At 44.2% G+C, this 13,531-nt stretch overlaps 1 protein-coding gene across 1 annotated transcript in view; it reads left to right on the top strand.

The window, feature by feature from the left end:
* CDON (cell adhesion associated, oncogene regulated) overlaps window positions 1-13,531 on the top strand; it is a 37,239-nt gene that overhangs the window by 20,814 nt on the left and 2,894 nt on the right. The window contains exons 14-18 of the mRNA XM_075173114.1: window positions 2,905-3,027; window positions 4,510-4,737; window positions 5,838-6,112; window positions 8,531-8,610; window positions 12,897-13,153. Of these exons, the coding sequence (XP_075029215.1) occupies window positions 2,905-3,027; window positions 4,510-4,737; window positions 5,838-6,112; window positions 8,531-8,610; window positions 12,897-13,153 (963 nt within the window). The remainder of the gene's footprint in view (window positions 1-2,904; window positions 3,028-4,509; window positions 4,738-5,837; window positions 6,113-8,530; window positions 8,611-12,896; window positions 13,154-13,531) is intronic.

Below are 13,531 nucleotides of genomic sequence, written 5' to 3' on the forward strand. Positions count from 1 at the left end.
TCTATTTAAACTGGTTTAGCTTGAAGTACTTGAGTAAAGAGAAAGCGGCGTAAATGAGATTTAACCCAGGGTCTGTGTTACAGACTGTGCTAATAACTAGCTGGCTTTTAAAATTATTTACCCCAGCACGGATTTTCTAAGCTAGGTGGTACCTTGCGTGTAATTGCCCTTCTCTCCTTTTACCTTGTTTAATTGCTTATCCCGCTAGAAGGAAGTTGCTTTTAGCCTCAAGTGCTGTAGTACGCTGCAAATGCAGGTATGTTTGTGCTTCATTTTGCCTTTTAATCAGGTTATATTTTTTTCCCTGTGCATATTAGATCATCATTTTCCTGGAAGAAGTTATTAGATAATGTCTATATTAGTCCAGAAGTGGAAAACCCTTTTAAAAATATTTTACTTAATGTCCTTATTGCTTGGGCTGAGTAAACGTAGTGATCTCATTCTGTCCCAGTGACGTTAATTATTTTTTCCCCTCGTTTATTTCAGTTACAAGAGGAATGGGCCTTTATTTTGAAAATTTTCCCCTGCTAGACAATGCTCCGCATAGTACTTTGATGCGTGACATAAGCTTTTGCACACTATAAAGCTATTAAAGATCGAGAGTTTCGGCTCAGAGGATTGCTTTAAAGAAGCTTATGCAGTCTGCACCTTCATCTGCAAATGTATTTTAGCCTTTGCTAGACAAAACTTGTGTGTTTATAAATCTTATACACTAAGCAGTTAGTTGTTTAAGTGGGCTCCACTGTGCTGTGAAATTAGCTTGTTTCTGATTTTTTTTTTTTCCGAGAGAGTGTGTGTGTATTGAACTCTTTGTGGCAGTCTGAAACCATTAGCAGCTGCTCTGCTCTGCCAAAGCCTGGAACAGAAACTCATTCGGTGGAAATATTTAAACTTAAACTTTTCTTTTCTGTGCTCCCCTAAATTAGCTTTTCAGGGGGGAAAAAGAAAGAGAACTATTTTCAATTAAAGTGTGATTGGAAGCATTTGATATGAAATATGTAGCAAAACATGTGACTTAAGGTATTTTTGCCATAAATCACTTGTTCTTCACTTCTTCCCCTCTGTTACCTTTGAATTGATCTGTTTTTTGACAGGGAATTTTATCTTGAAATGACTGCATGAGTTGTGGAAAAAGTGTTGTGATGCCTGTATTAGCTAAGTACTTGCCGTAGGCTTTCCTTACCGTTTCCTGTTAAGTCTTGTCTTTCGAGACATTCAAAACTCTGCAGAAAGCTTTTTTTTTTTCCCTTATAAATGCCCCTACAGGCAAAATCAGATTTTATTTGAAGAAAAAAAAAAAACCAAGCTAAAAGCTTGACTCAGATGGCTCCTCAGTATCTTTCAGCAGCTTTCAGCAAAAGCCAGGCAAAATCAGCCCTGTCCTGCATTGATGGTCTGAATTTCTCTGTTTCTGAGGGTCCTAGAGATTGAATTTTAAATGTAAATGCAGTCTGATGTCAGTTGTTTAAATGTTTTTCCTTGCTAATGGTGCACGAAGAGGACAGTTAAAGTGCCTGTACTGATTCCAGTTCCACTAATGGTTTGAAGCGGAAACCTAAAACCTGGTGTAGTAATTACCGAAAGGAATGCTTGGGGGTGGGGGCGACGGGAAAACCGAGTATGAATCTTGGAAAAACGTGCGATTTAGGGAAAGGCCGATTCCAGCTTCAGCCAGGGCCTGTCTGCCCTCACTTGGGACGCCCGGAACGCAAGGGATGGAGCTCAGACCATGCGGTGCGTCCCCTCCCGAAGCCCCCGAACCGAGATGGGGTCCTCCTGCGTACCCCCGGCCCTTTTTCGGCCGGGCAGGGGTATCTGCACCTGGGCTTGGGTCCCGGAGAAGTTCGAGCAGAGTCATGGTGACAGCCCCCGCCAGCCGCGCAGGCTTTATTTTTTTTATTAATGCTTAAATCAGTAGGTGGTATGACAGTTTCTTAGAAACAGTGGAAACAGTTCAAGGTGGTATTTTCCAGGAGGGATTAAGAGCGCTCAAACAGTTAATTAAACTCCCCCCCGCCAAAAAAAAAAAAAAAAAAAAAAAAAAAAAGGGTCGCTGTTTATTAAAATTTGTCACAAGCCCGTGAAAGTAAAAACTGAGAGTGATTTATATCGAAGTGCTCAGTACTTCAGGAGGGTGTCTAAATGAAATGCTGGCCGGGAGCCAGAGATGACAAAACCGTCCTATTAGAGAAGATTGCTTGGCTTGGGATCCGTCTCTGCAGGGGCAGGCAGCGCGAGAGACAGCCTCGCTGTCTAATTTTGTTTCCTAGTATGTTTAATAAAACGCACGTTCAATTATTTGCGGTTTCGGCTAAGTTGAGCAACACAGATGTATCCTTCCTGCGAAAAACGGGCAGCTTCAGTCGGTACCTCGCATCTCTAGGGATCCTGCGGGATTGCGGACTGGGAGAGGGTCTTATCGCAGTGAAGTTTTTCCCCTGTCCCAAGTTTAATCTGTTTTCTGTGCCAGTTTTTCCTTGTTATTTGCCCTGCGTATTGTAAATAGCTAACATAACCCATCCTAAATCCATCCCTTCAGCAGTTTCGTATTTAAGATGCGCAGAACTGCTGTTGATTTTAACTGTACAGATGCTGGAAACTTGGTTTTTTGAGTTTAACGACGTCTGTTTTTTGTAGAGAAAGATTTTTTTTTTTTTTAAATCAACTGAAAGTACTGAAAAAAACGCACCTTGATTCATCAAAAGGTTCTTCTAAGAATCTCTTTCGCAAGACAGTGCGAGTCTTATGATTTCAGATAAGTCCATAAATGACCTTTGTGCTAACAGAAAAAGCTGCAATACCCCTGCATTTTATAGAGAAAGACGCTGCGACATACTCATACCTGATTCTGGCTTGTGTGAGTAAATGAAATGCAGTTGATTTATTTTTTTTCTCCCCTCATAGGTACGAAGCAATGGCACTTGATAAATCACCTGCAGCCAGAAACATCTTACGACATTAAAATGCAGTGCTATAACGAAGGTGGTGAAAGCGAGTACAGCAACGTGATGATCTGCGAAACCAAAGGTGAGCACCGAAATAGCGCGTCTGCTCGCCTGCGAGACCGTGCGAAGGTGGCGTTCTGCGGCATGAAATATCCGCTGCGTTGAATTTTTTTGCAGTGCAAAAGTCAGCTGCCATGAAGGCCGTAATTTTCTGGAATGTTTTGGAGGATTGTTTTGTCTTTCGAAGCTGGGATTGTTTTGAACATATGGAAACTGATACGTTGCACTCCCGAGAAAGGTTCTTAGCAAAGCCCTGCAGATTTGCCTGGCCTGAGAGATAGTATTGTTGTTCTGGGTTGGTTTTTTTTTTTTTTGCTGTGCTGATAGCCTCTCCTTAGGAGACAACCGTGCTCTTGAAGATGACAGAATTGATTTGTACGTCTGTTTTATGTCTTTGGGGCTCTGCGACACGTTGTATAAGTGCAGACCACAGCAATTGATGGTTATGTTGGCTGCCTCCATCACTAATCCTGCATGCCTCTGGCACAAAGTTTGTACTGTTCTCTGGAAGTGTCAGATATGGCAGTCACATTTATTTTGCAAAGAATTCCTGTCTCCTTTAATCTCTAAAACCAAGTAAGGCTGTAAAGGGAAAATGCAGACAGTAAACTTCAAATGCAGTGCTATGAAAAAATGTTTTTGAAAAAAAGAAAAAAGCCCTCTAGAAGCGGAAGCATCAAAATTTAGCTAAGTTAGTAGCGAAGCCTTTGAAAGAAGGGCTAGGAGCTGCAGGGCTTCAAGGCTGCACGCACGGTTGGTCTTCCTCCTGCAAGGAATATAACTTTCTTCTCTAATTTTAAAATTGGCAAGATGTAATCTGTCGTTCATACTGACTCTTTCTTAAAATGCATCTCCTCCAGGCTTATGGGGGTGATCCAGTTTATCTACCAATCTGCATGGAGGTGTTGCGTCCCTCTGACCAGCTTCACTCCTAAGCCAGGCACCTCTTTGAGGTTTTTAGTGTCAAATGAAATGAATCTGAGCTGTGGTGTGCTGAAAACGAATGTAAATTTAATTCCTGGGTTAAACTAGCATCTTGTTTTCAGTGATGTTCTGTTCGGCTCTTAGTATCTTCAACGGTATGGTTTTGAAAACGGGGTTAGCAGGGTTCACATCAGATAAAAGTAGGTCATCTGGCAGTGGGTAGGCGATAGAAATGCACGTTGTGGTTTGTCCTGACCTCAGAAGTGGAAAGATTTGCGCTCTTTCTAGTTGGGAGTTGGTGCCGTTCTAGCCATGCGTATGTCGAGTTGCTCGTTAAAGTTTTGAGTGACCTCAATGAGAGGGTTAGCAAGCTGGATAATAATGATTTTCCAAAGCAAATAGTTATTACCCAATAGTAGTTGGCCTTCTCGTTATAGGTCTTAATATTGACTTGGCAGCTTTCTTCTTGAGGCATTAGGATTCTAACTCGGCAGTACTTACTTTCATTTCATAATGAAAAAACACATTTATAAAAAGACATTTAGTGGACGTACCTGTACCTGTCTCTTATTTTATCCAGTGAAACGCACGCCGGGAGCATCCGAATATCCAGTGAAGGACCTGAGTACGCCACCGAATCCCCCCGACCGGGTTGGGGGAAGCGGAGCCGGACCTTCCAACGGCCCCGTTCGGAGCAGCGACATGCTGTACTTGATCGTGGGCTGCGTCCTTGGGGTGATGGTCCTTATTCTCATCGTTTTCATTGCCATGTGCCTGTGGAAGAACCGTCAGCAAAACGCCATGCAGAGTGAGCTATTTTTGGTTTCCTTTCATGATGCAAATATTATCAGAGTAAAATTAGTAACGTTCATATTACATTTTGTGAATGAGAAGCACTTTCCTGTTATAAGCCAACTGGCATTTATTTAGAGACTTGTACTTTCTAGGTATTCCTTGGGTGAAGATGTGCTTGTTTTGAGAGCAGCAATGTCTCCATTTCTTTGCACTGATGCTCGCTGCCCTGCTGCTTTGCTGCACAGTTGTGTTGCAGTTTCACCCAAAGAATGCTTTGTGAAATTCCTGGGCAAAGTTTCTTAAAGTTAACTTCTTAAAGTTATGTTTAACTTTAAGCACCTGGGTAGGTTTCTGCTGATGGCAGTGGCAGAACTTGTGTGTAATCGTAAGTACTTGTTAAAATGTGGAGACTTAAACCCCGGATCTCTCCCTCTCTTGTGTATATCTGGAAAGAAAAAGAACTTGCAGCACTTGGAGGACAAGTCCCTTGCTACCTCTCAGTCCCATCACAGTAAAATGGAGTTCAAGTTCCAAGTCTTTTAGAGAGGTGTTAATAAGGAAAACCTGCCGCTTTGCAAGTAGGAGCCTTGAGCAGACGCGCTGGAGCTTAAGCACGCTTTGCAAGGTGCTCTGTACCCACCAAATGGTTCTGTGCTAGCAGAATCTTTTCGGTGATCTTTTCTGTTCCTAATGCATAAATCAGCCTTGCTCTTTCCACAGCCTGTGATTATTTTTAAATGTCCTTACTCTCTGACAGAGAGAAATGAAACAAAACTTCTTGCAAGATAAGATAGCGTCTTCAACTGCAGCCCAGAGACGTTTTCTGGAAGTAGTTCGTAGCAGATAGCAGAGGGCCTATCGATTATACAAATGGCCCGTTTTTAGGACGCTCTTCGTAGTGACTGACGTCAGCTTTCAGACCAACGTTCCTGGTCTGTGCTCCAGGATGTGGCTGTTTTCCATTTCTACATTTGTATACTAAGCACTTAAACATTGCAGTTAATTTACAAAAGCTGTAGAAAGAGAAAATAAGTTTCTTTTTTTTTCTTAGAGACGCTCGTTTAAGTTCTCATTTGGCAATAAATATGCTTTCGGTAACGATGTCTTTTGCAGAATACGACCCTCCTGGCTATCTCTATCAAGGGGCGGATATCAACGGGCAAATGATTGAGTACACGACCTTACCCGGCACAAGCCGAGTCAACGGCAGCATCCACGGAAACTTCATCGGCAGCGGCGGCCTCAGCAACGGCTGTCCGCACGTCCATCATAAAGTCGCTAATGGAGTTAATGGGATCATGAACGGAGGAGCTGGACTGTACCCAGGGCACACCAGCTCCCTCTCCGGGACGCACATGGACTATGAACATCCCCACCATCTTGTGAACGTAAGCTCTTACGCCGGGCGGAAGGCTCAGCCTAGACCTTGGGATTTATTCAGAGGTTGTAGAAGCAGACTTAATTCAGGTGGGGCGAATACTCATCCATTGATAACAGCCAGTTCCACTAAACCGCTTATCCCAGAGGAAGCAACTGGGCTGATATTTCTGATACAAACATCATGGTTTTCATTTGAGAATATCAGATGACAGCAAGAATTCCACTTACTCTGGGAAATCTGCCTCTACCCTCCTCCTAACAGCATGTAAGCTCTGAGAATGCTTCAGTACTGGGCTGAGATACTTTACTTGTACATATGGTATTTCTCAATCTTCAAGTTAAATAGATTTAATTATAGCTGCTTATTCTGCAGCTTTATGGATCACCCGTTTTTCCCCCACCTGTTTCAGATCTGTAACTCTAAGCAATGCTATTAATTATGGCAAAGCACGAATGTAGCAGGAGGTTCCATAAAATAAAATGCCCCATACATCTTGAAATGCAGCAACGTAATAACGCTGTCTTTTTTTTTTTTTTCAGTCCCTTGTTTGTGACTGTTGAGACAGGCTCATTTCTTGTTTTGAAATTTAAAATAAAATTAAAAACTAATTTAAGTCTGTGATCCAGCCTTTGTATGCTGTGGAAAAATACTTCATTTGCTGAAATGTGTCCCGTTTCCAAGAGAGAATAATGATTTCATTATTGTCTATGGAAACAGATGGCTTGCATTCAAACTTGCTAAACTTACTCAAAACTGTGAACATTGCCCAGGAAAACTGAAAGAAAAAGTTCAAAAGTCTGAATAACCCATGCTGTTTCTGGAGAAAAAAAATGGGGCTATTGTTTGTGTTAGTAATTGAACACAAGCACTTCGTTTTATTGAACAACAAATTAGCACTTGCACAGTAGTTGCCACTTCAGTTAACTCCAGCTTTGAGTCCAGACCAGTTGGTTCTTCACCTGATGCTCTCTTTGGTCTGCTCGGGTAGCAAGAAGTGCCGTTTTTTGGTTGCTTTCAAGAGCAACCGAGGCCCAAACCGTGTTTTTTGGACCTGTCCAACCTCCCAGTGGGTGAAACTCTCCAAAAAGCTCCAACTCTACAAGCCCTCAGGAAGGGAAGACTTTGCAGTGCTCAAAAGCTCACCCGTGAGAAAGCTTGGGGGCTTGCGTTGGTGTTTTGTCCCTCCTGTTTGGGTTTCTTTTTCCTTCTTCGGAAGGAAGTAAGCACGCACGTGGTGACACAGGTCTGGGTGCTTGGAGCTCCTCTCTGCCGCGAGGTGGGACACGCAACGCCGCTGTCTCCTTGCGAGTAGTTGACTGGGTTGGGTTTTTTCCACCCCCCCTCCACGTTGTAGAAAGTTTGAGTCACGCGATCTCTTCCCACGTAAGAAGGAGCGGGACTGGCACGCGGGTGGGGCAGCGCAGAGGAACAGGATGTTCTCATCCTCGTTAGGACTCTCTTTATTGTTTCATTGATTGGGCTGAATGAGGAAGAGAGAAACTGGCCAGGATGGCAATCAAGACTAATTAGGCATTTCCTCAGTGCTCCCTATCGGACTGAGCGGCCTCGAACTTAAGGATAAGCCCTGTTTTTGCAGAAATAGGGATTGTTAGAAGTTACCTACCACTTGAAAACTCAAAAATCAGGTGAGCTTTCCCAAACTGGCTCCCCTCCTGAAACGCGGCGCGGTAGCCCGGCTCCGCAGCGCCGTTTTCAAGCGTCTCCCGCATCAGTGTCCGCCTAGTCTTTAACAATGAGGTATGTGTTAATCTGGGCATTTTTACTTGCTTGTAATGGCCCCTTCAGCCAAAACTAACAACACAAAATCCCTCTCACCCAGAGTCATTGCTGGCTAAGGAATTACCCCATCTGTAAAAATATTAAATGTTTCAAAAATCAGTGTAGCGAAGTAAACTGATCTAATCGGAGTAATTACAGGAAAGTGGGATGGGTTTATGTTGTGACATCAGCCCTGCAAATTTAATACTCTGTCTCCCCAAATGGGCACAGTTTGCTAACGAACAGCAATTTGCTTTCATGTCTGTCATCAGTGTTAAAAATAAACATATTTACAGTGTGTTTATTAAATTAAACCTGAGCGCATTAAGCTGAAAACAGACCAGGGAAATTACCACATACTTGTCTAAGCTGCAGTTATTTACTTTTCTCTGACACGCATGCTGGCAAAAACCCTCCGCTTGACTTTGTATAATGGCTCAGTGTTGCCGTGCCACGTTACGGGGCACGGATCTGAAGATTGATAAGGGCATGGATCTGAAGATTGATAAGGTGATTAGAGCTTGAAAACAAAGTGCAAGGGCTCGGGGCGCTCGCCTGAGCTGAACTACCTTCTCGGTGACTGTCTCTTGTACGTTCGGGTAGCCATTGATTTGTATTATTATTTTTTTAATCCTTCCTGCTGCAGGGCGGCGGGATGTACACAGCAGTGCCGCAGGCTGACCCCTCGGAGTGCATCAGTTGCCGAAATTGTCGGAACAATAACAGGTGATGTAAAACTCGGGCGAAGGCGGGACCTTCGCGAACAAAAGCCCTCGCTCCGTGCGCTGCGTTGAAGCTGGGGCAAACGGAGGCAGAGAGCTTGAGTCCCGGCTGGGGGTACGGAGGAGCTCGGTGTCGGTGTATGACTCAAGGAAAGCAGTTGGTGATTATCTGTGGGATGGAATAAAACAAGTTATTAAACCCAGAGAGCTCGTTTTACTCAACGTGTTGATCTGATGCTCTCTAGGAAGGGAGGCAGGTTGGGCACTGGATATTTCTTTTTTTTTTTTTTTTAAACCTTATTTCCTGTGTTTTCTTCAGTTTCGAGATAACAAAATCATTCCATCTGGAGTTTGTCAAATAGGATTTAATTGGTCTTCTGTATTTTACATTTCCTGCCATTCTCTGAAGAACACCAACGAACTAGAGTCGCAGCTTTGCTTTCACAACGCTGTTCTTTGTAAAACATGGGATTTGAGGTTCTTCAGGCCTTCAGGAGCAGTTGGGCAGCCGTTGTCAGTGTGGGATACGTTTTTTGCGTGAGAAAAAGGATTCTTGTATAGAATAAGGGAAAATCTGTCTTCTACCTTGTAGCTGGGAGTCTGGATTTTTATTAGGTTTTTCACTTTTGAAAGTTTTAAAGAATATCCTTCCAGGCTTCTGACTAAATCTCTGGTTATTTTAATGACTAAAAATAGGACTGAAAGTCAGATGTGCTGGACTGCTCTGAGTGGTAAATTCTGGATTTTTTCAATCATACTCTGAATTTTCTGTCTTACTAAAATCGTCAGCTGCCTTTAGGTGTACATCTGGAGCGGCTGAGTTGAAATTAAGCTGTTGTTGAAGGCAGAAAACACGTTCGCTTTATTTTCATGGGCTTACTTTTTAAAATATAACTTATCATAGGCTTTGAATTCTTCCTCCTTCCGTAAATATACACGATAGTGTGACGGAGACGGGCTGCTACTCGCAGGTAGAGCTGGGCACGCGTTGTCCAGACCAGTGTCACACTGGTCTCTGGGGACTGCGAGCTACCGTTCCGTTACAAGACAATTGTCTCTTTTCAGGGCAGGCTGTGTAACAGCAGTCATCAAGATGTGTACGACGGGCCGTAATTTCGAACATGCTGTATGTGTTACGCCGTAATTAAGAGCTTGCTTTCCAGTTTTAAGCGTATTTAAATTTTTAATTGCTCTTTTTTTCTTAAGAAAGCAGGGAGAATGGATTCCCTCCTCTGCAACTGTGCTGTTCCTCCCAGATGGGTCATCAGCAGGGTCTGAACTTTGAATTTTCACATCCCTGTTCTATATTTGACTCCTTGATAGAGAAACAAGTTGTCCTTTACAGCTGCCTACCCCAGAGGGGACCATTAACCTCCCTTTGGCAGGAGAGCTGCGCAGCCGGGATCGCTCCGTTCCCTTCCTGGTGCTGCGGGAATGGAAGGAGGACATGGGAGAGGGGAACGGGGAGGACCAGAAACGTGCCTGAATATTACACCAGGGGCATGGCCGGGGCGAGGAGGAGGAGGAGAAAGGCCTGGCGGGTTAGCAAGTCGGTAGGTTTTGGCAAGTGGGAATTTGGGGCTGGAGTCTTCTCCCCCATCTCTGTTCAACCTCGTAGCCGCTTTACGCGGTGAGGGCTCTCCCCTCCGCCTGGCCTCCCGTTTGTGCAGAGAGGACCCGTGCCTTGTCCCACTCTCCAATTATTGCGCCGCCTGTACGAAAACCAGGCAATTCCCTCTGCAAAACGCCCGCCTGATAACAGAGGAAGGTAGGTTCAAGTGGAAACATCTCCAGCAGGGCGGTGGTCTCTTAATTCGTGAGCGTTTCAGGTGTACGTGGCCTTGCTGGTACGCTTGGCGCTGCTAATTAGTAAATGAGCCTATTTCCACTGAATGCCTGGAGTTGTTGCTGATTTGGGTTGAATTTAGCAGTCGTTTGAATTGTGACCACGTGCAAATGAATCCTAAAGGTTTAGCATATTTAATAGCTGGCTACCGTGGCTGTTTTCAGCAATAGCCATCTCGGAGCAGGTTTTATTATTTCGGTGGTGAAATCCCTCGGTCTTCTGTTTAAATTAGCACTTTATGCTCTCGTAACTGCTCGTGGAGGCTTGCCAGAGAAGTTGCTGAAACGTGGATACCCGCTTTGTTATTGTGGACAAAGCTGGTAAGACGAGTGTGGTTTACGCTTGTTATGTTTAGGATTGAGAACTGATTTTTTTTTTTTTCTTCTCCGGTGCTTTTGCACTAAAACTTTTCTAGATACCTGAGGATTGCAGAGGAATTTACATTTTTGCAGATCTCTCTTTGCAAATTCACTGTATTCTGATCAGAAATCTGAAATACGCATTTCAGATAAACCGTCTGTTTTTCCAGCTCTTTAGATCTAAATTATGCTGGTGTGGGCTTTTAAGTCAGATTATAGTTTGGTAGGATTTTAGCACCAAGAATTGACAGTAAATGTGTTTTCTGCAGCAGGGATTTTACATCGCTATTCACACACACTCTGCTCTGGATATACCAATGGCTACTTTCCATCAAAATGTGGTTATTTAAGCTTGAAAAGCTGAATTGCTGTCTTGAAACATCATTCAAGCCCGTACAGTAATATAAAGAACGACACCGACTTCTGTGTCTTTAAAAAGAAAGCCTCATAAACATGCAAAACCAAACATTTTGAATGGGTTCCTCTAAGAATATTTTTTTAAAAATAATAAGTGAGTGCAGTCAAAACCTCTGTGGAAAGAAATGCAAACTAATAAATGGATTTGTTTGAAGACCAGATGTGTTTCATGTGGATTCTTCAGTGGCTTCTGTGGTATTTTGGTACTTGGAATAATGATTTTGGAGGCAGTTAGGGGAGCGGAAGGACAAAATAGGAGAGTGAAGGTTGGTGCTGCTCCGTCCTCGCCGCGTTCGGGAGGGGAGCGGGCTCCCGGGGCGATACCGCAGCCGCTGGAGGGATCCCCCCTCGTCCCGTGTTTTGGCTTTGCGAGTGAAACGTCTGCCGGAGGGGAAACTCGCTCCGGTTCCTCCTCTAGAAAGTTTATTCGTGTTATTTGTGGAGGTTTTGTTGCTCTTTCAGTTCTGGCAATATTGATGGTGGTTTTCAGGTGGAAAGTATAAACGGAGGCTCCAGGTGAGTTTGTTGGACAGGTCCCTGGAGCGTGATGTTTTTATGTGACCTTTTTAATGGGATAAAAGTGGTTTCTGCCAGCGCTTAGGTAGCATCCCAGTAATAACCGGCTACCTATGGCAAGATGCATTAGGCTTGTCACCCTGAGCAGAACGGGCGACGGATATATTTTAAATTTGGCAGGAAAAAAAAAAAAATCAATGCTCTGACTTGTATCCATATCAGCATATAAAAAACTTAAAGCCTGTTTAGCCTTCGCGGGAGCGTTTTGGAGTATTGCTGGCTCGCGGTGGGTTTGAACGCTTTCCATCCTTGTTTCGATGCTTTTCTTTTATCTGCGGATCCATCTCTGTTCTGCGCCGCAAAACCCAGAGCGTTTTGGGGGGTGGTTTCCCAAAGTTTATGGCAACCGTACAAGTGAACCTTTTACTTTTGCGGTAATTATGGTTTTGTATAAAACCACACCGAAGTGTGATTTTTGGGCTTTCTTATGTAGGAATCGCTTATATAAATGGGCTCCAAACACTGTAGGCATTTTTCCTGCTTCCTGCAGTGGTGTGCACGTCTCTTAAGGTCCAGCTCCTTTTTGTTTAAAGGTTAATATAGCTTGGCTGTAACAATTGATTTGGCAGTTTAACTTCAATTTCACAGCCTTATGCACGTATTATAGGGCCACAGTCTGAGTTACGCAGCGGAGAAAGGGTTTATATTTATAATATTGCATATATTTTTCTAATTTGCGTTCGCTCCGATAACGCTTAGTATTTATTTTCTGAGGTACTTAAGTTTGCTGTTTGGATTTCAAACTTGAGATCTTTTTCTTGGCAGTGAAAACCTGTTTTATGGGGCTGCCTCGATGGAGAAATGGACTCGCAAGTCAGGTCACTGGGTCACAATCGATGGGGGAAGTAACGAGCGCATGTTTTGAAAGTTTTCAGCTGTCTGTTGGGAGAAAAAAAAAAAAAACCCGCTCGATCCTTTTCTTAATGTCAGGATTGATCCAAAAATATATTTAAAACTGATTTGGCAAGCTCTCTGACTGTTGTTACAGTGAACGACACGCGGTAAAGTACTTAAAAACTGCAGTTTCTCAAGATAAATGGCGGAAAGAAGCAGCTCTGAGTAACCCCGCTTTGGCTTATGTCCCGTCTGCAGGTGTTTCACCAAAACCAACGGCACTTTCAGCAGCAGCGCCTTACCCGTCGTGCCCATCGTAGCACCTTATCAGCAGGACGGTTTGGAGATGAAACCTCTGAATCACCACGTCATGGTGGCCATGTGCTTGGCCTCCGCCGTCCCGGAGTGCAGCGCCCGGCTGGAGGAGGACGGCAAGGAGAAAGCGGAGCAGCCCTCCGCCCAGCATCCTTGCTGTCGAGAAGGCATGAACCGGCTCTCCGTGGATTACACGGACGGTAAGGCATTCCGGGGAGGATAGCACCTGGCTTTGAAGCCAGGAATATTCTGTAGGACAGCTGTAGGGCGCTTAATTTATTGCGGAGAAGCTAGTAATTAAGCTCACAAAAGACCTGGCTTTTTGAGAAAGGTTAAGCGTTCCGCCTTTCCCATCGTGGAAAATAGGAGCGGCGATGCTCAGGTGCCTGTGCCTGTCGTGCTCTTCGTGATTGATGCCTCTAAATGGAGCTCATCAGGCGCTCCAGATAACGAGGCTGTGGCTGCACCTACAGCGTACCCGTGGTCTCCCGAAACTGCGGAAATGCTGCCTAATGGAGTTTTCCCCTAACGAGCAGGCATCCGTGACGGCCTCGAGCCATCCCGTAGGCACGAACAGG

This window comes from Calonectris borealis, chromosome 24 (genome assembly GCF_964195595.1).
Source record: "Calonectris borealis chromosome 24, bCalBor7.hap1.2, whole genome shotgun sequence".
NCBI classification, from domain to species: Eukaryota; Metazoa; Chordata; class Aves; order Procellariiformes; family Procellariidae; genus Calonectris; species Calonectris borealis.